Source organism: Lotus japonicus, chromosome 1 (assembly GCF_012489685.1).
Source record: "Lotus japonicus ecotype B-129 chromosome 1, LjGifu_v1.2".
NCBI classification, from domain to species: domain Eukaryota; kingdom Viridiplantae; phylum Streptophyta; class Magnoliopsida; order Fabales; family Fabaceae; genus Lotus; species Lotus japonicus.
Genome location: NC_080041.1, coordinates 42,155,068 through 42,182,076, shown reverse-complemented (window position 1 = coordinate 42,182,076; position 27,009 = coordinate 42,155,068). Strand labels below are relative to the sequence as shown.

Here is a 27,009-nt window from a genome sequence, read left to right as displayed (position 1 = left end):
CATCAATTTCTTGCCAGAATTCTAGAGCTGAATGCTTCATATTTTCTCAAAACAGGAGGTCATTTTGTTACAGTTGACAGCAGTAAGGAAATGATTGGAACATTCAGCCCCCAAACCGATCCTTACACACATGAGATGCCTGATGAGACAACACCATCTGGAATATTTGCTAGAAGGGCATATTCAGCTAGAAGGAAGGTAATTTTCACATGTGATGCGCTTCCTTAACACTAAAGTAGAGTAATTACTAATTACTCACTGCAATGCTGCATACTGTTTGAAATTTAGTCTTAAAGACAAATGGATAAAATTGGTAACTTCTGTGCATTTACTATCCCCATGCATTTTCATGAGATATTATTTGAAAAACTATGTAAATTGTGGGGACCTATGCCTGCCTGCAATGATCTGCTGCGTTCACGATTTTCACCAGAGAACAGCTACTTACTGAGTACAGATTAAGAAAAAGAGTTAATCCTAAATCCTAAACTTGACTTTTATCGAACCTCTAGCTGATTTACCTTCATTTGAGATCATGACCGTTCATTAGATTCTTTGTCCTCATTTGGTGTCTCATTTCTTCTTTCACTATTAAAATTGTGTCATGTAAGCATGAATATGACAGAATTAACCTTAAATTGGTAGTTTTTAAATGTCATGTCATAATTTTATTTGGTGGAATAGAGGAGGAGACGCCAAATGGGGATAGACAATTACACTGGCCCGCTAGAGAGGGTTTGGGTTCGACACTGATATGTTTCCATATTAGAGTAATTTGAGGACATGTTTAGAAAATCAAGTGAAGCTGATTTCATGTATGTTTTGCATCTATCAGACCATCAAAAAATGTTCTAATAAATTTGGCACCAGACTTCATGTGCACCCTTTCAAGTTTCAACCACTTTTTCAAAATTTCTTAGTCACTTTTTTGGTAGAAGGCTTTAATTCTGATGGAACTTCTGTCGTGATGGAGCCTTCAAATATGATTACTTAACTACGAATAGTAGCAATAATGCACACTCTTTAATATGCTCAAAGATTGCTTTGCTTTCATTTTTGTTGTTGAATGTGAACTATTTGACTTCCTATTTTGTTTCTCCTTTTTTCAGTTTGTTGATGATGACAACAAGTGCTACTTGGAGATCGACTACACGTTTGATATCAGAAAGGATTGGCAGCAGGAGTCATCTGAGTTCTCATTCAGTGATGTGTTTAATCCTTAATCATTGTTATTTGTTCTGAAATCTCCTTCAGTGTTCACTTACTTCTTTTTCATTGTTAATTTATTTCTAATCCTATCTGAGACCGGTAATCTTAACAATGATGAGAGGATTTTGGGGGATGAATTGGAATTCATTTCATAGAGATAGTTTTATCTATAAAATTGAGTTTTGCCTGTTTGGTTGCACCACTATGCTCCTTTTTCTTCATGGAATTGCAATATAATATAAAGTAATCATGATGGTTTTAGATTCTAATATGTGAGCATGTGTGGTAATTGATCATTTAGCTTCTACGAGCACCTGGATTAATTTAAAAAAATATATAATATTGTCCTTTTGGAATATTTTAGATGCTATTTTTCTTATATCAAGAACAAATAATTGAATCATTTTTAAATTGAAGTGATCAAGCTGAAGGCAAATCAATTTAAGCCTGCTGAGCAAGTCACCCTTGAACCATTTGAGCGCGACCATGCGTGTGTTGTTGGTGGATACAGAGTGTCAAAGAAGAAGAAAGATGCTGAACAGATTGATTGCTTTTGAAAGACATGAATCAATGTATTTCTAGCAGGACCATGTAGTAATGTGTTATTTCAGTGACTTTTGATTTCATTGTCTCCAAGAAAAGGTTGGGATTATCAAACATACTCCTATTTTTGGTAGTTATTATTCGTAGTTGCTTTTGGCTGAAAATTTGTTGGCTCTTTGGTGTCAATTTTGCTAAGGGTAATCCTTCGCGTATAACACCAATCTTGATATTGAGAAAAGAGGTGGTGGAACCAGAAAAAATAAATCATATTGTTTAATGACATGTTTCTAAATGCAGTTTAAACTTTATAGATGGTAGACTAAATCCAGTAAGAAACATTTGTGTGAAGATTTGGATGCAGCAGCTACTTTGTTTAAAAATTATTCTAATTTTTCTCAAGTATTCTTCTTTGTTTAAAAATTATCATAAATATCTCAGCCATAACAATGAGGTAGATTTTTTAGTTCTAAATTTTACGTTTAAATTCAGTTTTAGATTTATATCCAACCGACTACCATTTTTTGCATTTCTACAACGAAAAAACCGAGCATACTTGATATGATAATGGGATAATAGTTTCTACTGCTCTATTTGTGGCACACCCACATACCATCAATGAATATATGTATTAATGTACGTTGAATGTTCAGATTTATTTAAACCCCAATTTTGACCAGTTTATTTCCAATGTAAGTAAATTCATATGTATGAGCTACAAAAAGCTAAAATTAGAGATTAGACTCATGTACTCAAAGTCTTAAGATTTCCAGTGAAAACGTAATGTCATACTTCACTCTTTATCCATTGGAATTTTTTCATAATAGCATACAATAAAACATGATTATAAATAACAACAAAAATTATTAGATTATGTATTTAATGAGGTTTCGTGACATTTTTTTTGGCAATGAACGAACTATTAAGTCGTGTTTTATCAAAATAATCATGTCCGAAATGAAATCCCAGTACCCTTCGTGCAACGCACGGGTATAATCCTAGTATGTACTAGTTCCAAGGCTCGTACATGCACGGTGAGAACTGTTGTTTTTTAATAGTCATAAGGAAAATAAATTTGGTATAAAAAAAACTTAAAAAACACAGCTGTTTATCAACAGTCAGAAAAATAAGAAAACAAATCAATGGAAGCATGAAGGACTTGGACATCAATATAATATTGTATTTGTACTGAACAAAGTTACAGAGTCGCGATTCACAAAATTAAGATGAAAATAATTTGTGTTTTCACACCCATCTTTAGGCTTAAAGAGGTGGAAGAAGAAGAGAAATAAGAATAAAAGAAAAAGTTTGAGAAAATAAGTATAAGATATGATAAATAATAAGATAAGAGAGATAAAAGAAAAATTTGGTGAAAATGAAGTGTATAAAAATATGTGTGAACATATCATTATTTCAAAATTAACTTTCATATTCATTGGCCAATAACATTTAATTGATGTAGCAATTTTTTTCATTTATATTTAAAAAGCATTTCGATTCAAAATAAAAAATGCAGAACATGTCATGGAATAACTATAAAATTATTTAATATTGACCACAAAAAATAATTAATATACTGTTTATAATTTTTTAAAGACAAAATAAAACAATAATATTAAATTAATAAAGATAGAGAGCAAATAAAAAAGCTTAGGGAAAGTTAGAGACGAAGAGGAACAAGAATAAGTCTGGACGAATCAAAACGATGGAAGAAAACTTACCTAGAATCTTTACCATGCCTCCCTTTCTTTGCTTCATGATTTCTATTGTTTCACTCAGTAAATTTGAGATTGAATTTGTATATTAAACAGAGTAGGTCGATTTTCGTGATGCGTTTTGACTAAAATCCATATTCAACACCAATTGCAGTTTTTCTATAATATGGTAAGCTTCTGACTTTGAATATGTACCTTGTTATCCTAATTCCCCGATCGCACACACTTCTGCACGATCCTCCTAACTTGAATCCGTAATTGCATGTAACAATGTGTTTGGATCCAACGCTCTATGTTGGAATCAGATCTATTGCAACATTATTCTTACTATTAGATCTGATTGTTTGGTTTTTCAAATAGGTCTGATTATTTGAATCGTTCAATTTGTTGACATAAAGATTGCAGATGAAGTAATTCAGGCATTGATTGGAATGGAATAGAGATTGAGAACCTGACAGTACGTCTTTCTTGGGGTCGCAGGCCAGGAAATAAGCATTGGAGGTTTGATTCCAATGGTGGACATTATGGGGTCAGGGTTATGGAGGCCATGGTTTTGATGTGAGACAGACTAATGATATGGGTATGCTTCCTACTTCTACAATTAAAGGGGCCTCAGCTAGCTCTGCACTCGATCTGGTCCTCAATTGATACAGTGGTATTATTATCTTTTATTTGCATTTTAGGTAGTTTACAATGACTTCTAAACACACGTCTAGTTGCAGTCTGCTATTTGTGGTCCAGATTACATTCATAAACATAGAAATGATAAACGTTTACCTAAAATTGACTTCTGCATTCTACTATTGGTGGTCCAGATTCATAGACATAGAAACAATAAACTTTACCTTAAAATGACTAATTTTTTTTAAAGTAAAAGAGAAAATTTTAATTCATTAGATACATGAGAACAACTCTCATTTTTTTTTGCAGCTGGCTTTCGTTTTTCGCATTAGGCTTTTGGTGTCATCTTTATTTTTGTTAGTGTGTTTGTCTTTGAAGGATTTCTTTTCCTATCCTATTATCATTCAGATTAGTCCTTGGGAAAGAATTACCTCAGTCTTGAACCTGCTGAACTCTTAAGGATTAAATTCATTGAAAATACTAAGACCCAAAGGATCGATACATGGATCATTGGAAAGCAAGAAATAAGCCTACGACACAAACGGCGATATCTAACCATGTTCCCCTGGAATCATTCAAACGAAAAACATATACGTAGATAGCACAACCCAACAAACTCAAAGCACAGAAATACATCAAAGATTCCCACTTCATTAGTCATTGAAGGTCGTCATCTAGAGTTTACCTAACACGAAATCAACATGGATGATCCTGAGAATTGAGTTGGTGAACTTGAGAGTCACCACATCACCCGCAAAGAGACAATGTACATCGCAGAAAAACTTCCATCCTTTGCCAAACTTCACTTAGAATTGTCCAAAAGGAGCAAAAACTTTGACCACCACCACCAAGATACCAACCGGACCCCTTAATGTCCACTGATTCACCCCAGAACGACGTATATAATCAGCAATAGGTCGGGGTAAGTCCTGATATAGAGGGGGGGGGGGGAAATTAGGAAAAACAATCAATACAATCAGTATAAAAAAATCGGGCTTAAAGATCATTCTCACCTGACTCCCATAGACCATGCATGTGGACAATATCATAGCGTGTGTGAGCTGATATAACACAACAGGTGGTGGGTTAATTTGGAACTGGATAGGTAACTCAAGAGGAAAACCATCCAAATGCGTGGAAGCCTAATTTCATTTTCTACTACAGGCCGAATTATTGGGGCAATAGGAATTTCTGGCACCGGAGCAAGATCTTGATCAACATGCATTGGCTCAATGTCATTTTCAGCTTGGTATATTTCATCATCCTCAGGGGGAGGTAAGTTTAAGTCAATATCAATTACTAGAGGTACGAGGTTCGAAGAATTCGGGTTCACGACAACTGCTGGTATAGATTATGGCTATGTTTGACACGCCTAGCTGATAAGCTAGCTGAAAGTTGAAAAGCTAGCTGATAGCTGATAAGCTAGCTGAAAGCTGAAAAACTATGTATTTGGAACAAAAGTGCTTGGTAAAACTAGCTATTGAACAAGCTGAAATTGTAAAATGACATAAAAGGACATACTTGTATAATTCTTTTTATATTTAACATTACTTTATTTTCACATTAATACCTAAATAATATTAATATTAAAATTATTATAAATATTTTAATTTCACTCAAGTTTTTTATCATCTTAAAAATAATATTAATTTTTACTCATTTAATTTTCTATATTTTATTAAATTAAATAGATTAAAACAAATAATTTATATTTTATAATATAAAATTATTTATTTTATTTCAAAGTAGTAATTATTTGTGTGCGGGAATGGTGTGCATATGAGACAAGCGTGATAACTCATAAGTAAATATGTTTAGTAAAAAACATATAAGGCTAAAGGTGGAATTTTAATAAAATAATAAGGATAAAAATGAGAATATATTTAATAAGCTATAAGTTATAAGCTTTAAGCTATAAGCTTTAAGCTTTAAGCTACCTGAGATAGCTTATAACTTTAAGCTTTAAGCTATTGAAATAAGCTCCTTCACCAAATACTTTTATAGAGCTTTTAAGCTAGTCAAATAAGATTTAAGCTAGTCAAATAAGCTATAAGTTAGCTGAAATGACATGTCAAACATAGCCTATATTGAATCTCCCCTATTATGTCGTTGTATATGACAATATCAAACTATGAGTTTCCATTGAAGTTCATGACACACCAATGAGTCCCATTAAGACCATAAAATTTTATCATAGATGACCACCCTAGAGTGAGAGGTGGGTTAGCAAAGGAACGATTAAATCAAATCAGGTGGTCATTCCCAACCGAGTCAGTAATGATCCACTCCTCACCATGCTCCAAGTAATGCTTTTCCACAAACTTGAATGGCAGTTTGACTGTTGTCTGCATCAGATATTACGTAGATTAAATAAAAAACATTACTATAAAAGAATATAAATAATACCAGAGAAGGCAAAAAATCGTTATTTAAAAATGACAAATTCATTCCTGAAAAACTTCCAAATATTACCATTTCTCATGTTAGTTTTACAACTTACTATAATTTCTAACTACAAATATTTAACGTATGTAGTGAGCAAGAACTTGGTTACCATTAATAAAAAATGCAAATTGTGGATGAGATGTAATGGGACTTCAGAAGAAATAATCAACCATATATTGGGTCAAAAATGAAAAAAACTAATTCTAAACATCTCACACTAAAGAGTTCTCAAATACAAAGGATGAAATATAGTTTCAATTTGAAGGACTTTTTTTTACCTCATTGGGATAAATAGACATGAACTGGGATCCTTTATAGAGAACTTGAATCCTCCCTCCTAAAGCTTCCATGGGATTATGCTATTTTACTTAACAACTCTCCTTTAAGTGTTAGAAACAAACATGGGAACCATCCTATTTATAGATGGTTAAACTTTGATATTAGCGGAAGTGGTGCAATGTAGATTCACAATGTTATTATGGCCATTAAATGACTCTGCAATGGATCTTAGTGGATCCACTTATTCTCCAGGCAAACTATAAGTAGAGTACTTTAAGTTGATTTGATACCACAAATAGTATCATAATTTATTGAAATAAGTGTGATAAAAAAAATAGTTCATAGGAAATATATCATATTACATATCTCACATGAATAATTTGGCAAGAAAATTTATTCTTTGTAAATAAATATAATACATGGTCCAATTACATTGAAGAGAAGTGAGTTAAAATTTTTATATATTATTTATTAATTTATTTATAAAAATTATATTGGTCCATAAAGTTGTGGATTAGTAATTTAAACAGCTTATAAACCTTATCACACAGATTCATACCATTATGTCCATGGGCTTATTCCAACCTAACTTCACACTTGATTTGACATCTTTCCTTACTCCCTCTTTACTATATTTATTTGCTATGATCTTTTTATTCAAAACAGCCTACAATTTGAACTTGTGAAACCTGCACAATCATTGTCCAATTCCTGACGCAGGTGGCTCGATTAGATGTACATGAAGAAGTCCAATTATGGTGATCCTATGAACTTATTATAGAGATTGAAATTAGTATAGACAAATTTCTATTTATGTCTCACTATTAAAAGAAACAACGTACTCAATACATTATTACGAATCTGGATTTAGGTTTTTACCTTAATAATGGTTTTAAATTCCTTATTTGTTATGGATGAAGGATACTAAAGAAAGTTCAAATACAATAGGATACTAAAGAAACAATAAATAGGTATGTTTCCCTTAAAAACTTGATTGGTACACAACATGAACTCTCTTTTGAATAGAGTCAACTAACTTGTTTACTGCCTCCAAAATATCTTTAAGAGAGTGCTCAAGTATCCCAAATAACTCTCCTGGACATAAAGTTGATGGATGGAGTCTTGGACAGTAAGACATTTAATTGAAGTTATTGACTTGAAAAGTAATTTCGGAACTATAGCTCCATCTACATATAAAATTGGGGATATAAATATTTTTCAAAACTTATTTATGAGAAACTTTAAGATATTAATCACTGTTTTAAAACTCGGCTCGGACCGGCCGGTCCGACCGGTTCAACCGGAACTCGGTCACTTGACCGGTCCGAGCCACATATTCGATCGGTTTTGCAGTCAACTCGGTCAGGACCGGGTCAACTTGGCAAGTTTATGGAAAAAACCGGTGACTCGGTCGGTTTTTGGTTGAACCGACGAGCCACAGAAAAAACCACATCATTAATAATTGGAAAAATTAAAAGTGTTAGTTGCTATGTGAGAATCGAACACTGTCCCTCAACCTCACAAAGCCAAGCCTTTACCACTAAGGCAACAGTTAGTTTGACATGCAATGTGCCAGAAATTTAATATATTGGAATAAGAAATATAAAAATGTCAACAACTTAGATATGTAGCGTAATTTATATATTCCAATATTATAAAAATATTTCTTACTCATTTTTTTTATATGCAAAACATTTCTTACTCATGTACTTGATAATTTTATATCTATTGCTTAGTTTAACACATATATATTAGTAAAAATATTTATTTTCATAATTTTATGTAATATCACTTATATTCTTTATCATTTATAATATATAAATTTATAAATTTTGATATTCACCAAGTCAAGCAGTCCGCTCAGTGACTCACTGGTCCGACCAGTGACTCATTGACTCAGGGCCTCGACCGAGTCGATCACCGAGCCAAGTTTTAAAACACTGATATTAATAATAGGCTTCAAGACTATTAGGTAGCATCCTATAGGAGGTGGGTCGGGATCTAAAGCATGTTAATGGGTAAAATGAGCTTCATTTTTTTATTATCTTTTATGTATGGGAAATATGTAGCTCACCAACTAATAGTTTATGGACCGGGCGGGCACGTCACAAGCCTATACCCGCCTGGGATCACCAACAAAGGACTGTGAATAGGGTAAGGACAACTACAAGGGCAGCACAAGAGGCACTCGCCCGCTAAGTAGGTGCTAAGCTGGGCAATTATTAAGCTAGCAAATAACGACGAGCCTTGTGTATGGACCTGGGCCTATTTTTTCTTATTTGTATTGGAATTTGGGCCTTATCTAAAAATGGCCAAATCCAAGAATCTTCTAGATAAGCACTACACTCACTATATAAGGGGGGTCCATCATTGTACTAGACACCTTTTGATAATTAATGATAATATTTCCTTATTTTACATCATCTTTCCATTTATGCTCTACTAGAGTTTACTAGAATATTCATTTATCCCTCAAGTAGACCTTAGTACGAAACATTAGCATCGTCTGTGGCTCTGACCTAGATCTACCGGTGACGTAAGGCGGTGAGAGGTACAACTGATGGAGACGCGGTCTTGTGGCATCGAATGTCGTGAACCACGCCGTAGAGGAGGGGGCCGACACGGCGGCCGGAGCGGAGACCGAGGCAATAACCAGGTGATACGTTTTGAGCCGGAGCAAGAAGCTTCTTCTGATGGTGCACAGTCGGTGGCGGCGCGGTCACATGCCTCCCCGGCACAGATCCTACTCTGGTCCAACGCTCATATTTGGTTGCAAAGTCGGATCTAGGTGTTCGGCGACGTCCTCCGACGCCGGTGGACATAGATCTGGACCCCACGAAGACGGGGGAACCTGTGAAGGAACAAGATGTGGTGACGGGCATCACTCCAGTGGCCTTGAAACATGTCTTAGATACTTTATAGAAGGTTCAACGCCAGAATGAGCACTTGCAAGCTCAGGCTAAATACTTAAACTAAATGAGAGACTCCCGCCGTGGTCAGCGCATTGACGCTGAAGATGTGGTGGAATTTCAGCCATTCGTGTCTGCGGTGGCGGCGGTGGAGATACCAGGAAACTTACAAACTATGACATTAGATGTGTTTTCTGGCGACTCTGACCCAATGGACCACTTGAGATACTTCAACCCAAAAATGGTCATTGGCGGGGCGACGACATTTAAAGGCATGGCGATGACTTGGTTCATCAAACAACCACCATTTTCTGTTAGTAACTTCACTGATTTGTCCACCAAGTTTTTGACTCTGTTCTCGGCGAACAAAACTCAAAAGGCAACCATCTTTGATTTGATCAACATACAACAGCAGCCGGGTGAGAGACTAAAGACTTACATGGCACGTTTTTGCAAAATGGCGGTACAACTGGAGAATGACAGCCCCGACCTGTGTGTGGCGGCTTTCAAAAATTGACTACGGGCGGGCTCGTTAAACCGTCATTTAACTAGGCGTCTGGCGCGAGACATGATGGATTTACGATCCAGGGTGCAGGAGTTTATCTTGATAGAACAAGATGATCAGACTAAAAAAGAAAGGGAAGACTGGCGAAAGGGCATTCAACAAGGCACTGCACCATCTGAGAAGACAAAAGCAAGTAAAGATTCAAGGCCAACTCAAACACCCCGCCAGCCAAGGCCTGGACCTTATCAACATGCAAGGCAAGGATTTCAGAGCAACACTTGGCACAAGAATGCATAGGGTGCGTCGCCGAATCAGGCGACACAACCAATAGCTACACCAAACACTGCACCATTGGCAAAACTGAATGTCCCCTTGAGTACTATATTGCACACTGTTGGGCAGACAAATGCTGTACAATATCAAGGATCTCCCCGGCGACCTCCGGCTAACGTTGACACAAATAGGTGGTGTGAATTCCACAAGGCTTTGAGGCGCACTACTGATAATTGTTGGATGTTGCGCCGTGAGATCGATCGCTTGATCAAGGCAGGGCACCTGACGAATTTTATTAAGAACAACTCAAGTTAAGAGCCTGCCAAGGCGGCGACTCAAGACAGTAAAGAAAAGAACAACGAAATTTTTGAAGAGTTAGGAGAACCATCTGGTGAATGCGCAGGAGGATTTGGCGGTGGACAACTTTCAAGCAAGGCCAGGAAAAGACATGTTGCGGTGGTTCATTTTGTGCAAAAAGCGTACAAGGGGGCTTGTTTGTTGAATCACTCTCCAATCATGTTCACCCCACAGGATTTCGCGCATGTCATTCCACATGACAATGACCCCATTGTGGTGACAATCAGGGTCAACAACTACAAGACCAAGAAAGTGTTTTTAGACTAAGGAAGCTCGACGGACATTATTTATGGCGATGCATTCGATCGCTTAGGGCTTAAAGAATCAGATTTAAAGCCTTACCCTGGAACTTTGGTAGGTTTCACTGGCGATCGTGTAATTGTTAGAGGCTATGTGGAAATTCCAACTGTTTTTGGCGAGGGAGAATTTGTCAAAAAGTTTCAAGTCAAGTACCTCGTTCTTACTTGTCGAGCAAATTATAATGCATTGCTCGGCTGTGATACACTCAACAAGTTATGTGCGGTAATCTCTACTGCTCATTTAACCATTAAGTGTCCGGCGTGCAATGACAAAATTGGAGGATTGCGTGTAGATCAAGATGCGGCGAGGGAATGTTACCTAAAAATTGTGGCTCTCTGTGGTAGGAAGGCCGCCAAGGAAAGCCATAGAATTACTGAGATCTTTCCACATGAGGGTTTTAACTTGGACCCTAGAGATGACTCAGAAGATCTCCGCCCTCAACCTATTGAAGAAATGAAACCTACAAAAGTGAAGGACAAGGTGTTAAAAATCGGAAGTGGACTATCAAGTGAGCAAGAGGCTCGCCTGGTCGCCCTTGTTAGGAGAGAATCTAGATTTATTTGCTTGGACAATTAAGGACGTTCCGGGAATTGACCCAAATGATATTTCACATAAACTGGCCATTCGACCAGGGGCAAAGCCTGTTGTTCAGGCGAGGAGGCGTATGGGCGAGGAAAAGGACAAAGCGGTGCAAATTGAAACACAAAAACTGATTGAAGCTAATTTCATTCGAGAAGTGCAATACCCGACTTGGCTGGTAAAAGTGGTTATGGTTCGAAAGGCCAATGGAAAGTGGAGAATGTGTACAGATTACACAAGTTTAAACAAGGTGTGCCCAAAGGATTCCTACCCACTTCCAAATGTGGACAAATTGGTAGATGGAGCCTCAGAAAATGAGCTTTTGAGCCTCATGGATGCCTATTCTGGTTACAACCAAATCATGATGCACCCCCTATATGAGGAAAGTACAGCGTTCATGACAAATCAGGCTAACTATTGTTATAGGACAATGTCATTTGGTTTGAAAAATGCAGGGGCAACTTACCAACGCCTAATGGACAAAATTTTTGCAAAGTAAGTGGGGCGCAACATGGAGGTATATGTAGATGATATGATTGTAAAGTCAACTCTTGATGGAGAGCATTATGAAGACTTGGCAGAAGCGTTCGCCCAACTGAGGAAGTTCAAGATGAGGTTGAACCCAGAAAAATGTTCTTTTGGAACTCAAGGAGGAAAGTTCTTAGAATTCATGATCACATCTAGAGGAATAGAAGTAAATCCAGACGAGTGTAAGTTCATTATGGAAATGAAGAGCCCAACCAGTGTTCGTGAAGTGCAAAGGCTAACAGGGCAGTTGGCTGCCTTATCTCGCTTCTTGCCATTGGCGGGTGATAAGGCAGCCCCGTTCTTTGTATGTCTAAAGAAGAACTCAAGGTTTCAATGGACTGAATCATGTGAGCAAGCGTTCCACAAGTTGAAGGAATTGTTAGCAACACCGTCGGTTTTATCCAAGCCAACTTTGGATGTTCCTTTGATCCTTTACTTGGCAGTCACAAACACGGCGGTCAACACTATTTTACTTCAAGAAAAGAGCAAGAAGTACAAGGTTATATACTTTGTCAGCCATACCTTACAAGGCGCGGAAATGCGCTACCAGAAAATTGAAAATGCGGCTCTGGCGATCTTAAAGACAGCAAGGCGATTAAGACCTTATTTTCAGAGATTCCAAGTAAAAGTCAAGACTGACATTCCATTGAGACAAGTATTACAGAAAGCTGATCTATCATGACGACTAGTTAGTTGGTTTGTTGAGCTGTCAGAGCATGATATCCAATATGAGCCAAGGGGGACCATCACAACCCAGAGTTTGATTGATTTTGTAGCTGAAATGACGTCTTTCGAGGGCGAATGGACAAATGGTGAGTGGATCCTTTCTGTTGATGGATCTTCAAATGACAAAGGCAGCGGGGCGGGCATAAACATTGAAGGCCCGGATAAAATGACAATTGAAAAATCATTGAAGTGTGAATTCAGGGCAAGCAACAACCAAGAAGAATATGAAGCACTAATTGCCGGCTTAAGACTCGCCATTGAATTCGGTGTCCAAAAATTGTATATCAAAGGCGATTCACAGTTGATGGTTAAACAAGTTAAAGGAGAATACCAAGTAAAGGATCCACAACTTTCTAAATATTTGGAAATTGTTCAAAGACTCATGATGGCAATCAAAGAAGTCAGAATAGAGCATATCTCAAGAAGTCAAAATGAACGAGTAGATGTGTTAGCAAAACTAGCCAGTAATGGGCGATTGGGCAATTATCAGACGGTAATACAAGAAACCCTTCCACGCCCAAGCATTGATTTAGTGGAAATAAAAATGAAAACAGTGAAAGCAATAACAGAAGGAGAACCCTCTTGGATGAACCAAATTAAAGAATTTTTGGAACAACCGCCTACGGATGACAGCTTGAACCCAAGAGAAAAACGAAGAGAGGCTAGTTTCTACACCAAGGTGGGCGATCAACTATACCGAAGAGGAATTATGTCGCCACTACTCAAGTGTGTGGATATAAAGGAAGCTCAGGACATTATGACAGAGGTTCATGAAGGAGTGTGTTCTAGTCATATAGGAAGGCAGTCTTTAGCAGTGAAAGTATTGAGAGTTGGGTTTTATTGGCCAACAATCAAGAAGGATTGCTTGGAGTATGTCAAGAAATGTACTAAGAGTCAAATCTTTGCAGATTTACACAAAGCCCTGCCAGAACACTTAACAACAATGATGGCTCATTGGCCGTTTTCCATGTGGGGAACAGACATTTTGGGACCATTCCCGGTAGCCAAGGCTCAAATGAAATATATAGTGGTGGCGGTGGATGATGACCCGAGGTTTATTCTATGTTTGTCGAGTCCTTCTTGTTTCTTTCTTTTCCTTTTTGAGTCCTTTATTGAGTTTTAAGTCAAGTTGAGTCCCTTTATAATTCATAATTGCACCTGCATTAGTTTATGTGTTTTTAATCAATTTATTTAGTCTTTTTATTAGTTTAGTTAGAGAGTAATTCCTATGGTAAGTTTTGAGCTGAAGTCCTTTGAATTCATGAGTGTTGATTGCACATTGAGAGTTTTATTTGCTGAATTGAATGAAAGGATGGTGAATTATCATGATTAATGACATGTTCCCATGAGTTACATTGTTGTTTTGATGCTTTCTTGAGATTCTTTTCAGGTTTGATAAGTTTTTGATGGCTAATGATGATGGTTAAAAGCTAAGTTAAGAGTCATGATTATAGGAGAAGTGGGAGTTACAAAATTGAAGAAAAACCAGATGAGTCACGCATGTGTGTGCGTGGAGGTACTGTTGGAAAAACCTGATGGCCACGCATGTGCGCCACCTGATCCACGCACATGCGCCGTGGCCTGACTTGATGCTGCGATTTGTGCATTTTGAGCGTTTTGCCCACGCATGTGCGTGGAGAAGGCCACGCACATGCGTGGATTACCGCTGGAAACTCTATAAATAGGGATTTTGTTATTTCTTTTAGGTATCTTGTACTTTTTTGAACAAAACTTAGAGTTTTAGTTTCTTGGAGCTTGTGGGAGGCTTCTTGACACTCATATTTCAGGTTTTTGTTCTTTTAATTTGCATTATGAATTCTTCAGCCATGCCTGGCTAGTTTTCTTTGTACTTTGGGTGAAGTGAACCTTAGATTTGATTATGTTTTGAACTTCTGAGTTTCTTTTATGAATACAGTTTCCTTTCTATGTATCTTTTCTATGTTTCAATACTCTCTTGAATGCATGTAAGTGTTTGGCTTTCTTCTTGCACAACGGTAGTTGGTAAGGATTAAGGGACTTGGATTAGATTGATTTGTTTATTACCACTTAGGTATAAGGGTGGGAACTTATTGTGTTGGCCTGAACATAGAGCGATAGTTCTTCAATTGAATTGACTAGGTACTAAGGTATTAGGCTTAACAACCTAAGATTGAATGATTTACTTGATTAAGGTATTAACAGGTGAAGGTATAGGCTACATCACCATAGAAGGGGTTCTAAAGTTCATATAAGGATTCAGTTGTAAGAAACATAATTGGACTAAATGAAACTTTACCCAGGGTACTTCTTCTTCTGAATTACAATTTTAGCAAGTGTGTTAAACACAACAAAAACTCAAACTTATATTGTTTTCTTTTTACACTTATAAACACTAAATTCCTTGAACAATTTGATAAACAACTATCTCTATGGTTCAATATCTTTTTATTAATTCGATCAATCCGTACACTTGCGGAATTGCTATCGGTGAACTACTTTACAAAGTGGATAGAGGCAGAAGCTTTGGCGACCATTACAGCCGCCAAAATCAGGAATTTCTTATGGCGAAGGATAGTGTGCAGGTTCGGCGTCCCAATGGCGCTGGTGATGGATAATGGAACTCAATTTACCAGTAACTTAACTAGGGAATTTTGTGCAGATCTAGGAATCGAGATGAGGTTTGCTTCAGTTGAACATCCTCAAACAAATAGGCAGGCTGAATCAGCTAACAAAGTAATTTTGAATGGCCTGAGAAAGAAGTTGGATGAGGCGAAAGGTTTGTGGGCTGAGGAGTTGCCCAGTGTTTTGTGGGCATATAACACTACTGAACAAACAAGTACTAGAGAGACGCCTTATAGGTTAACATATGGCACCGATGCCATGTTACCTGTGGAGGTGGAGAACCAAAGCTCGCGTGTGTCAAGATTCAATGAAACAGAAAATGGAGAAAATTTGATTGCAAATTTGATCATGTTACTTGAAGAACAAAGGGAGGCGCACTTACGAAATGAAGGCAGGAGATTTGGTGCTCCGGAAGAGAACAATAACTACAAAACATAACAAACTCTCACCAAATTGGGAAGGACCCTTCAGGGTGATTGCTAAAATTGGGAATGGAGCGTACAAGTTAGAACAACTGGATGGCGGGCAAATTCGCCGCACATGGAACGCCTCGCACTTGAGGCAATATTTTAGTTAAGAGAGAGAAAAAATAAGTCACACTCTTTTTTCCTTTAACAAGGATTTTAATGAGGCAACAAATGTAAATGAAGGGACAAAAAGCTTCCAGGTTTCCAAAATCAATGATTTTTTTTTTCTAAGTTTGATGTTTATTTCAACAACGCAATCTAACTTATTATTATACAAGAGTACAACGTCTCAAGGTACAAGGTACCGCGAGTAAGACTTTCGGAATAAGAAAGCATCCCGACTGAGCATACATAGCCTTGGAAATTCTAGTGGCCACTAGAACCCAAGCCTCGTCCGTAAAATGACTAAGGCTTGTAAAATGTGCCTAAGCCTTGAGAATACAACTCACGCCAACCAACAAAGCCTCGCCTTGGCGAGCACAAGTCCTAGTAAATAAATTGCAATAATACGAAATAAAAGAATTTGTAAACAACGAAATAATTCCAAGTATAAATAAAAACTTCATCCATATAAAGGAAAAAGGGCGAGGCCCATTACAAAGAGTACGAGCAACAATAAAGGGCGATGCCCATTACACTGAAACAAAGACAGCAAAATAAAATTGAAACAAACATACACAAATTTGGAACAGATCAAGCTTGCTCCATCTCCTTGTCATTCTCATCTTGAGAGGTTTCCTCGTCAATATTTTCACCCTCTTCCTCGCCCTGGTTTTCCTGAGCATCCTCGCCATTTGTGCCTTTCTCGTTAAAGAAAGGTATGTCCTTCAGGGCGGGATCAGAAGAGCCAACAACCTTACCATCCACAACTTTCTTCATGAAGCCAATAAGTGAAAGGTCAACTGTTGGGGCGACAATTTGGAGTTGCTCCTTCGCCTTGACAAAGCCCACAATATACTGTTGGGATCTTTTGGCGAGGATTTACTTCTCTGTTTCCTCCAAATTGGCCTTCAGCTGCCTACACTTCTTTTCAGCAGCTTTTAGTTTGCTCTCAACAGTCGCCCTAGCAGACTTCTCAGCTTCAAGCAAGTCCCCCATTTTGGAAAGTTGTAGGCGAACGCCAACAAGGGTATCTTCCGCCTGTTTCTTGACGATATCAGCACCTTAGCGATGCTCTCGCTATTTGATCTCAGTTGGGCATTAGCAGCTCGAGCTTCTTCAAGCTTCTTACCAAGGCGGGCCCTGTCAAGTTCAGCGTTCCTCAACAGCGACAACAATCCGGTGACGCAACTAGCAGTGTCGAAGGCTTGATTCACCACAAAACCAACAGCAGCCTCAACTCCCCTAGCAGCAATTTCGTTGGACAATTGCACATTGAAATTGTCGTTCATAAAGGTCAATCCGTTGAAGTCTGGATCGAAGACACTGGAAAGGATGCCATTCGAACTGCCGGACACATGGTCCCTTGAAGATTGAGGGCAAGGGCTGGCAGCAGCCAACAAATTCACAAACATCCCTCCAACTTGAGGTTGGGGCGTGGGGTTCTTAGAGCTTTGTGTTTTCTCTTTCGCAAGCGGATGTTTGAAAGAATTTGGAAGAGTTTGCTGCTTGGGGTCACGTTTTTCGGAAGAAGAGGAGGACTTTTGGCGCTTGGGATCACGCTCGTCAACAGAAGGCGCGCTCCTACTGTCGCCCTTGACATCCTTCTTCTCCACTCTTCTTCTTCCCTTGGCCATCTCAACTTGGCCGGTGATGAAGGCGGCCATGTTGTCGGGATTGACGTCAACAGCGTTTTTACCCATCTTAGCTAAAAAATCAAGTCAAAAACAAAGGTGGTTAGTAAAAAGAGAAGAACAAAGTAACAAAGGCGATCGATAACAACTTACTGAAAAATTGAGGAACCCGCCCATCCTTGGCGGCCTGAAGCAGGTCATTACAAGAGATTTGGGGCAAATATAGCAAGTACAACGCAACTCGTTGCTCTGCCAGGGTCAAGGCCTCAAGAACAACTGTGATGCTTCGGCGAGGATTGGCGGTCCAATAAAAAGGGAACAAGAGGCGCTCTTTTGAATCCCGAAAGAGATCTTTTATCTCAGGAGAATGAACAATTTTGAAGAATTTCTTTTACCAGTGTTTGAAATTGCTTTTAAGAGGTTTAAAAATGGCCATGTTCTGGCAAGCGGATAGAGGAACAAAAGACATACGTTTTGGCTTGGAGGTGCAAGACTTATAAAAATAAAAGAAAAGAGGATAGGTGGGCGTCACACTTAAATTGACAAGGGGCGACATTCAAAAAAGTAAGAACATCATAGATAAAAGGAGAAAAAGGCAGTTTTAATTGAAGATCGGAAAAAAGAAAGCCGTGCAAATAAAATAATTTTGGCGAGCCATCAGCACCAGAAATTCGGAGGGTAATGATGTCATCATCACCACACGGGGAAATGTTCAACGATAGATCGTCATTCTCGCCCGTCATGGGGTTTATTTTTGTGTAACCTTGGGCGTTGAGGCGGTTATAATTGAGGGACAGAATGCTACACCAAATAGAATGATGCAAACATTTGTCATCTATTAGGTTAACATCGGTTCGCCATTCGGGCGAGGAAGGAAGATTCTCAATAGAGAGATGGGAAGTTTATGTTGTAAGTTTGGCTTGCGGCGAGACTAGGGTCACGTAAAAGCTCGGAGGAATCAGAATCGGAATTGGCGATGACAACAACCTCGGGGGCGGTAGATGCATCGTCTTCCTCAGAACTAGAAGAAAAATCAAGGGGGGACAAATTCTCATCCTTGATGGGACATCTTTGAAAATTGAAAGAAAACAATTGGAAGATGAAAGGCTTAAAGAACAGAAAAGTTTGAAGATGAACAAACAAAAAGAAAAGAAGAAAGAGCAGGGAAAGAGAACTTACCAGAGTTAAGGGGAGAAAGTGGGAAGCAGCGAGCAATGATCAACGGAGGAATAAAAACGAACACCGGAAATGCAGGGAGGTCACCGGAGCAAGGAAGCAATTGTTGGACAAGAAGAGATTTTAGTGATTTCTAAAGCAAGAACAAAAGTATGAATGAGGAGTCGATGGAAGGTTTTATAGGTAAAGGAAAGAAGCGAGAATGAGTGTGTGTAAGAGCAAGATTTGGTCAGGTGGTACAACTCTATGTTTTGATGATAATAAGTTTTTTATTGTGTATGAACAATTATGGTACTCTAACGCTAATCTTTTTAAGTTGTGATAAACAGGCTCTGACTCTGATTCAAAGTCGTATATATATCAGATCATGAAGACCCAAGAGTAGCCAACTTAACGCTTTTACAATCACTGCGTTCTTATGAACGATAGCAAATACTTCAGATGCTCTGAAGGTTGAAGCTCTGATGAGGACTCAGACTGATTCAAGCTCTGAAGATCAGATACTCTGATTGAACCATCCACAATCTGAAGACTTGAAGACTCTTAAGTCCAAGTGAAAGTTGGAATCCAAGACCAAGCAACTTCACACTCTGAAGATGAGAAGTTCTGAAGGTCAGAGGATCCGAGCTTCATTCTGATTATGATCTCCCTGCTTCACAAGTTCCAATGCGAAGCGTCGCCAAAGATCAGAAGTCAACTAGGCTAAAGCATGTCATTGTCATTCGTACAAAAGCATATGTCTATTCTGACTGCCTCACCTATGACGTTCAGCCACAGCAGGTTTTGGAAATCCCAGAACTGCCCTCCAACGGATACAACCCTAAACCTTGGAGTATTAAAAGGTTGAAGACAGAAGAAAGCAACTAAGAGAATTATTGCATATCCAAGCGAAAATACTCAAGATATCCTCTTAGCAATCTTTCTTCACCGTTCTTATTTTGTGTTTACCTCTAAGAAGGAATAAATCACCTTAACGGGTGGACTGGATTAGCTTGAGTGATTCATCAAGTGAACCAGGATAAAATCACTGCGTGCTTTTCTCTATCCCTTACTTGTGCACTTTGTGTTCTCTCCACCGAAAAGATTTCTTAAAATCTAAGAGGGAAAGAATTGAGACGTCAAAACCCTATTCAAACCCCACATTTCTAGTGTTTTTCATACCTTCAATTGGTATCAGAGCGTAAGTTCTGATTACCACACTTAACAATGTTCAGAGATCCGGACCGGTGTGAAAAACTCAAATGGCGACCACCACCAACGATGCTCAAAAAGATCACTACAGTGCTAAACCACCTATCTTCGATGGAGAAAAGTTTGATTAGTGGAAAGATATAATCGAAAGTTTCTTTCTTGGCTTTGATGCTGATCTCTGGGATCATATTGTTGATGGCTACACTCGTCCAGTTGATGAAGCTGGAGTGAAGCTTACTAGAGATAAGATGACTTATCATCAAAAGAAAATGTACAAGGATTATCACAGAGCAAGAACTATCTTGCTGAGTGCTATCTCATATGATGAATATGAGAAAATCACTAATTATGACTCTGCAAAGGCCATCTTTGATTCTTTGAAGATGTCTCATGAAGGAAATGAGGAGGTCAAGGAGACAAAGGCGCTGTCTCTAATCAAAAAGTATGAAGCCTTCATGATGGAACCTGATGAATCAATAGGTGCCATGTTTTCCAGATTCCAGATGATTATTGCTGGGATTATAGTGCTTGACAAAGGCTACACCACTGCTGATCATGTAAAGAGGATCCTCGGAGGTCTTCCTGAGAAGTGGATGCCCTTGGTGACGTCTCTGAAATTGTTAAGAGACATCAACAAGATGAGTCTGGAAGAACTCATCAGCAATTTGAAAAGTCATAAGATAGATCGTGCTGATCATGTCGTCCAGAAGAAGCAGAAATCTATAGCTCTGAAATCAAAACCTAAGAAGGCCAATGTGCTTCAAGCTGAACAAGTCTCGGAAGAATCTTTGGAAGCACAGGAAAAGCAAATTCAGAGGATCACCAAAAGCCAAAGGAAAACAAGAGTCTTCATCTGGTCAACGCAAATCATCACCTAAGGAAGTTACATGCTTTGAATGCAAGGAGCCATGACATTACAAGAGTGATTGTCCTAAGCTGAAGAAAGACAAGAAGCCTAAGAAACACTTCAAGGCTAGGAAAGGTCTCATGGTAACTCTTGATGATTCAGACTCAGAAGAAGTGAACTCTGATGGTGAAGTTGTTGAAGGACTCATGGTCATTGTCAAAGACAAGGAAGCAGAGTCAAAAGCTGAATCAAATGCTGATCCAACATCAGAAGCTGAGTCAGACTCTGAAGATGAAAATGAGGTATTCACATCTTTCTCATTGTCTGAACTTAAATCTGCTTTAGCTGAAATTATGAGTAATCATGATTCTCTTCTGACTAAGCATAAAAAGTTGAAAAAGGATTTTCTTGTTGCTTCTGAAGTCTCTGCTAGATATGAGAAAACCATTTCAGAATTAAATGAAAACAACTTCTCTCTGGTTAATTCTAACTCTGTTCTTAAAAATAAAATTTCAAAGTTAGAAGAAATTACTGCATCTAGTACCTCTGATGATAAAATGAGACCAAATATGAAAAATCTTTTCAGAGGTTCCTAGCTAAAAGCGTAGATAGAAGTTTAATGGCTTCAAGGATCTATGGCGTTAGCAGAAATGGAATGAATGGTATTGCCTATTCTAGACCCAGTAGAAGTGAGCCTCCTATGCCTAAACATAAATCTCTTTATGAACATTTTGTTCCTTCTGGCACCATAATACCTGAACCCTTATCTTCTGAAGTGTCTTTACCTATTAAGAAAGGTACATTTTCTATGTCAAAATATCATGCTCTGATTCCTTTGCATTATCTTGTTGAAAGACCCAAAGTTGTCAGAACTTCTGGGGTAACTAACAAGAAAGGACCCAGAAAATGGGTACCTAAGGAAAAGATTATATATGTTGCAGATATCCTTGATATTTCCACTGAGACTCCAATCATGGTATCTGGACAGTGGATGCTCGCGTCACATGACGGGAGAAAAGCGTATGTTTCAAGACCTAAAACTTAAGCCTGGAGGTGAAGTTGGTTTTGGAGGCAACGAGAAGGGTAATATTGTTGGTTCTGGAACCATCGATATTGATAAGCGTCCATGCATTGATAATGTTTTATTAGTTGACGGTTTAATGCATAATTTATTGTCAATAAGTCAATTAGCTGACAAGGGTTATGACATTATATTCAATCAAAAGTCTTGCAGGGCTGTAAGTCATATCGATGACTCTGTTCTGTTTAACAGCAAGAGGCAGAACAACATCTATAAGATCAGATTATCTGAGTTGGAAACTCAGAAAGTAAAGTGTCTTTTTTCTGTTAACGAGGAGCAATGGGTATGGCATATACGGTTAATGCATGCTAGCATGAGAAAGATTTCTCAGCTAAGTAAGCTTGACCTTGTTAGGGGCTTACCCACTCTGAAGTATTCTTCAGATGTTCTTTGTGAAGCATATCAAAAAGGCAAATTTACAAAAGTCCCCTTCAAGACAAAGAATGTTGTTTCCACCTCAAGGCCGTTGGAGCTTCTGCATATTGACCTATTTGGACCGGTGAAAACTGAGTCTATAGGTGGCAAGAAATATGGGATGGTCATTGTTGACGACTTTAGCCGCTGGACATGGGTAAAATTCTTAAGACACAAGGAAGAGTCGCATTCTGTGTTCTCTACCTTTGTTGCCCAAGTGCAAAACGAGAAGGGTTGCAGAATTGTCTGTGTCAAGAGTGATCATAGTGGAGTTTTTGAGAATGAGGAGTTGGAGAACATCTTTGATACCTAAGTGATATCACATGATTTCTCTTGTCCTAGAACTCCTCAGCAAAATGGCGTTGTGGAAAGGAATAACAGAACTCTTCAAGAGATGGCAAGAACCATAATCCAAGAAACTGACATGGCAAAGCACTTCTGGGCTGAGGCAGTAAACACAACGTGTTATATTCAGAACAGAATCTCCATAAGACCAATTCTGAATAAGACATCTTATGAATTGTGGAAGAATATAAAGCCCAACATTTCTTACTTTCATCCTTTTGGTTGTGTTTGCTATATGTTGAATTCTAAGGATAGATTGCATAAATTTGATTCTAAGTCTTTGAAATGCTATCTGCTAGGATATTCTGAACGTTCTAAGGGTTATAGAGTTTATAATATTGAATCTAAGACTATTGAAGAATCTATTCATGTTAGATTTGATGATAAGCTTCACTCTGACAAGTCAAAGCTAGCTGAAAAGTTTGCAGATATGAGTATAACCATCTTAGACAAAGACAAAGAATCAGAAGTTGTTAATTCATAAACAACTACATCAGAGGATGCTGCTACAACCTCTGACCAACCTCGACAAAGTAAGAGTAGAGTAATTGTCTCTCATCCTGAAGAATTGATTCTGGGGAACAAATATGAACCAGTCAGAACCAGATCTACCTTCAAACCCTCTGAAGAGACTCTCTTAAGCTTAAAAGGTTTAGTCTCTCTGATCGAACCAACTTCTATTGATCAAGCTCTTCAAGAAAAAGATTGGATTCTGGCTATGGAAGAAGAACTGAATCAATTTACCAAAAATGATGTTTGGAATCTTGTGAAGACACCCAAGGATACTCATATTATTGGAACCAAGTGCGTTTTCAGAAACAAACTCAAAGAGAAGGGAGAAGTAGTCAGAAACAAGGCAAGACTTGTTGCTCAAGGCTACAGTCAACAAGAAGGCATAGATTACACTGAAACTTTTGCTCCTGTAGCAAGGTTAGAAGCTATAAGGTTGTTGATCTCATTCTCTGTGAATCACACTATTGTTCTTCATCAAATGGATGTCAAGAGCGCGTTCCTCAACGAGTACATTTCTGAAGAAGTGTATGTTCATCAACCCCCTGTGTTTGAAGATGCTCAACATCCTGACCATGTCTTCAAATTAAAGAAATCTCTCTATGGTCTCAAGCAAGCTCCAAGAGCATGGTATGAGAGACTCAGTACTTTCCTTCTACAAAATGGTTTCGTAAGGGGTAAAGTGGATACAACTTTCTTTTGCAAAACTTACAATAATGATATTCTGATTGTGCAAATCTATGTTGATGATATTATATTTGGTTCTGCTAATCCCTCTCTTTTCAAGGAATTTTCTAAGCTAATGCAGGCTGAATTTGAAATGAGTACGATGGAAGAACTCAAATACTTTCTGGGAATTCAAGTAGATCAACAACCAAATGCAAGGTACATTCATCAGAGCAAATATACCAAAGAACTTCTGAAGAAGCTTAACATGTCAGGATGTACTCCTGCTAAGACGCCAATGCATCCTACATGCATTCTGGAGATAGAAGACACAAGCTCAAAGGTTTGTCAGAAGCTCTATCGTGGTATGATAGGCTCTCTTCTCTATCTGACTGCATCCAGGCAAGATATTCTTTTCAGCGTTCATTTATGTGCTCGTTTCCAATCAGATCCTAGAGAAACTCATTTAACTGCTGTAAGAGAATTCTCAAATATCTGAAAGGTTCTACTAACCTAGGCTTGATGTATAAAAAGACATCAGAGTATAAGCTTTCAAGTTATTGCGATGCTGACTATGCTGGAGATAGAACTGAAAGGAAAAGTACTTCTGGAAATTGTTAATTTCTGGGAAGTAACTTAGTCTCATGGGAAAGCAAGAGGCAATCTACAATTGCTTTATCTACTGCAGAGGCAGAATACATCTCATCTGCTATTTGTAGTACTCAGATGCTCTGGATGAAACATCAGCTGGAAGATTATTAAATCTTTGAGATCAGTATTCCAATTTATTGTGACAACACTGCTGCTATCTCTCTAAGTAAGAATCCTATCTTACACTCAAGGGCCAAGCACATTGAGGTAAAGTATCATTTTATTAGAGATTGTGTTTAGAAGGGCGTACTTCTTCTGAAGTTTGTGGATACTGACCATCAATGAGCGGATATCTTCACAAAGCCCTTAGCAGAGGATAGATTTAAGTTTATTCTGAAAAATCTGAATATGGACTTTTGTCCAGCATGAAGATAGCTCAGAACCTCTGACTATGATGCTTCCTTATCAGAAGTTGTCTAGTTCAGAAGGTCACTTAATCAGTAGATGGGTACCCATTGGTATTCCTTCTGTGATAAGACATTAAACGCGTGTCAGATTTATTCTAATACCTTGTTCCTTGTGCCTCTCGGGAATTTCTGTTGTAATGATCACATTTGCTTAATACTCCACCGCGTATTATCAGGATTTATTGTTTTGTCACATTAATTTCTAACCGTTGATTTTTTACTTTTGCCTTTGATTTTTCAACTACTCAGGGGTTACTTTTGAAAATCATTATTTACTCACGTTCTCACATACGTCTTCCATGACTTCTCTCACTCACACATATTTTCAAATCCTTAAGTGTTTTTCTTCTCTCTCTCTCCGACCACCCAAAATACAAAGAAAAAAATAGCTTAGAATAGCTTCTTGTAGAAGTTTTGCAAAGTCAAGATTACGTGTTTTAACAAAGGACAAAGCAAAGCAAGAAGAATAAATGTGTCACTATTGGCAAGTTTCTTCGGACATGGATTATCCGAGCATTTGATTCTTCATGAAGTTCACCCAAAGATAATTAAATAAATGATAATCAGACATCACGAAATAAAATTTAAACTTGAATGTGTTTATTACGTACATATGTGTTCGATTTATCTTTATATTATAAATTTGCGTCATTCGTATTCTCATAGTGCATCACACGAGTTCAATTCTAGTACTAGTAGAAAATTAAGAAGACAACATTAAAACGTTTTGGTGGGTGCCACTTGAATTGTTACCGTTTCTTGCTTCAAGATTGAGAATACCTGGGGTGGCAAAATGTTGGGTTTTAAATTGATCAAATGGTGTATAAAGTGTGTGACTTCAGTAAGTGCAGTGAATTCTAACTGCAGCAAATCTGAATCCGGAGATATATATTTCGAGTTCAGTCAGAGACTCTCTCTCTCACCAATGTTGACAGTGCCACGTTTAGCTTCTCGGATCTGACATTTCATATTTTAACTCATCTGCTAGTTGCTGCCTACATTCATTCACCTTCTCGATCCATCTTTGCCGCAAAATAGTGGTGCCATCTCATCACATTTCAAATACATTCTGGCCCACACTCAATACCATTTCATTTTCTTTCCTACTATTTCAACTATCAGATACGCCAAAAGTAGTAGTGTATAGTTGTGCAGTTGTGCAGTTGTGCTGTTAAAAGAATGTACACACACCTGGGCAAAAGTAGTAGTGTTAAAAAATCTGAAAAGGTGACTCATTGATTCCATGATTAACTTTATTAGTTCCGTATATCGGTTGAGTACTTGAGTTGAGAATTGATCTGATAATATCTAAATATTGGTTGAATCACTTCTCATATTTAGAATATGAAATATTTAGTGCACTTATTTTAATCGCGCGTGAAATTTTTTTTACCATTGATTCATCTAAATTAAAGTGATTCAAACAAACTTTATTTAGGGTAATTCACATTATAAGTATTTTTTTTTAAATCGGAAAAATAAATTGCATCTTCAAGAATCGATTTTTAGACCTCCAATTTATATGTCCCTCAACTCCTACCACTTAAAAACTTGAGTTATCCTACGAGGACGTTGCCAAATTAAAATTTAAAATGAAAGTATTGTTCATCCTAAGTTCATATGACACGATGTACACAATCCGGTCACTTTTATTAGAAAAAAACAACATTTTAAATTCATTGAATAAATGATGTATTTAGTCATTATTATAGACTAGATACATCATCTATTGAGTGAATTTAAAAACTTAATTTTTTTTTTGCTTATTATAATAGTGACGAGAGCGTGTAATTGGTAGGTAGTGTAAAACTGTTTTTAAATTAAACTAAAAAAATAAAAGCAAATAGAAAAATAAGGAAGAAGTAAAAGCCAAAAGGTGTGAAATATACGCTTACGCATGAGACTGAGAGTATAAAACAAAACAACACCTGGGC

At 37.8% G+C, this 27,009-nt stretch overlaps 1 protein-coding gene across 1 annotated transcript; it reads left to right on the top strand.

The window, feature by feature from the left end:
• The first annotated feature begins 10,286 nt into the window (after positions 1-10,286).
• On the top strand, positions 10,287-12,231 carry LOC130736035 (uncharacterized). The gene is made up of 3 exons (XM_057587895.1): positions 10,287-10,416; positions 11,212-11,633; positions 11,731-12,231. The coding sequence occupies exons 1-3, from the start codon at positions 10,287-10,289 to the stop codon at positions 12,229-12,231; spliced, it is 1,053 nt and encodes a 350-aa protein (XP_057443878.1).
• The last annotated feature ends 14,778 nt before the right edge of the window (positions 12,232-27,009 follow it).

Excerpts from the sequence above, each read along its gene's own strand:
- LOC130736035 (XM_057587895.1), top strand. The coding sequence starts at position 10,287 with ATGATGGATTTACGATCCAGGGTGCAGGAGTTTATCTTGATAGAACAA. Across the intron at positions 10,417-11,211 it reads ATCTGAGAAGACAAAAGCAA|GTTTCACTGGCGATCGTGTA; the intron begins GTAAAGATTCAA and ends GAACTTTGGTAG. Across the intron at positions 11,634-11,730 it reads CTACAAAAGTGAAGGACAAG|GACGTTCCGGGAATTGACCC; the intron begins GTGTTAAAAATC and ends TGGACAATTAAG.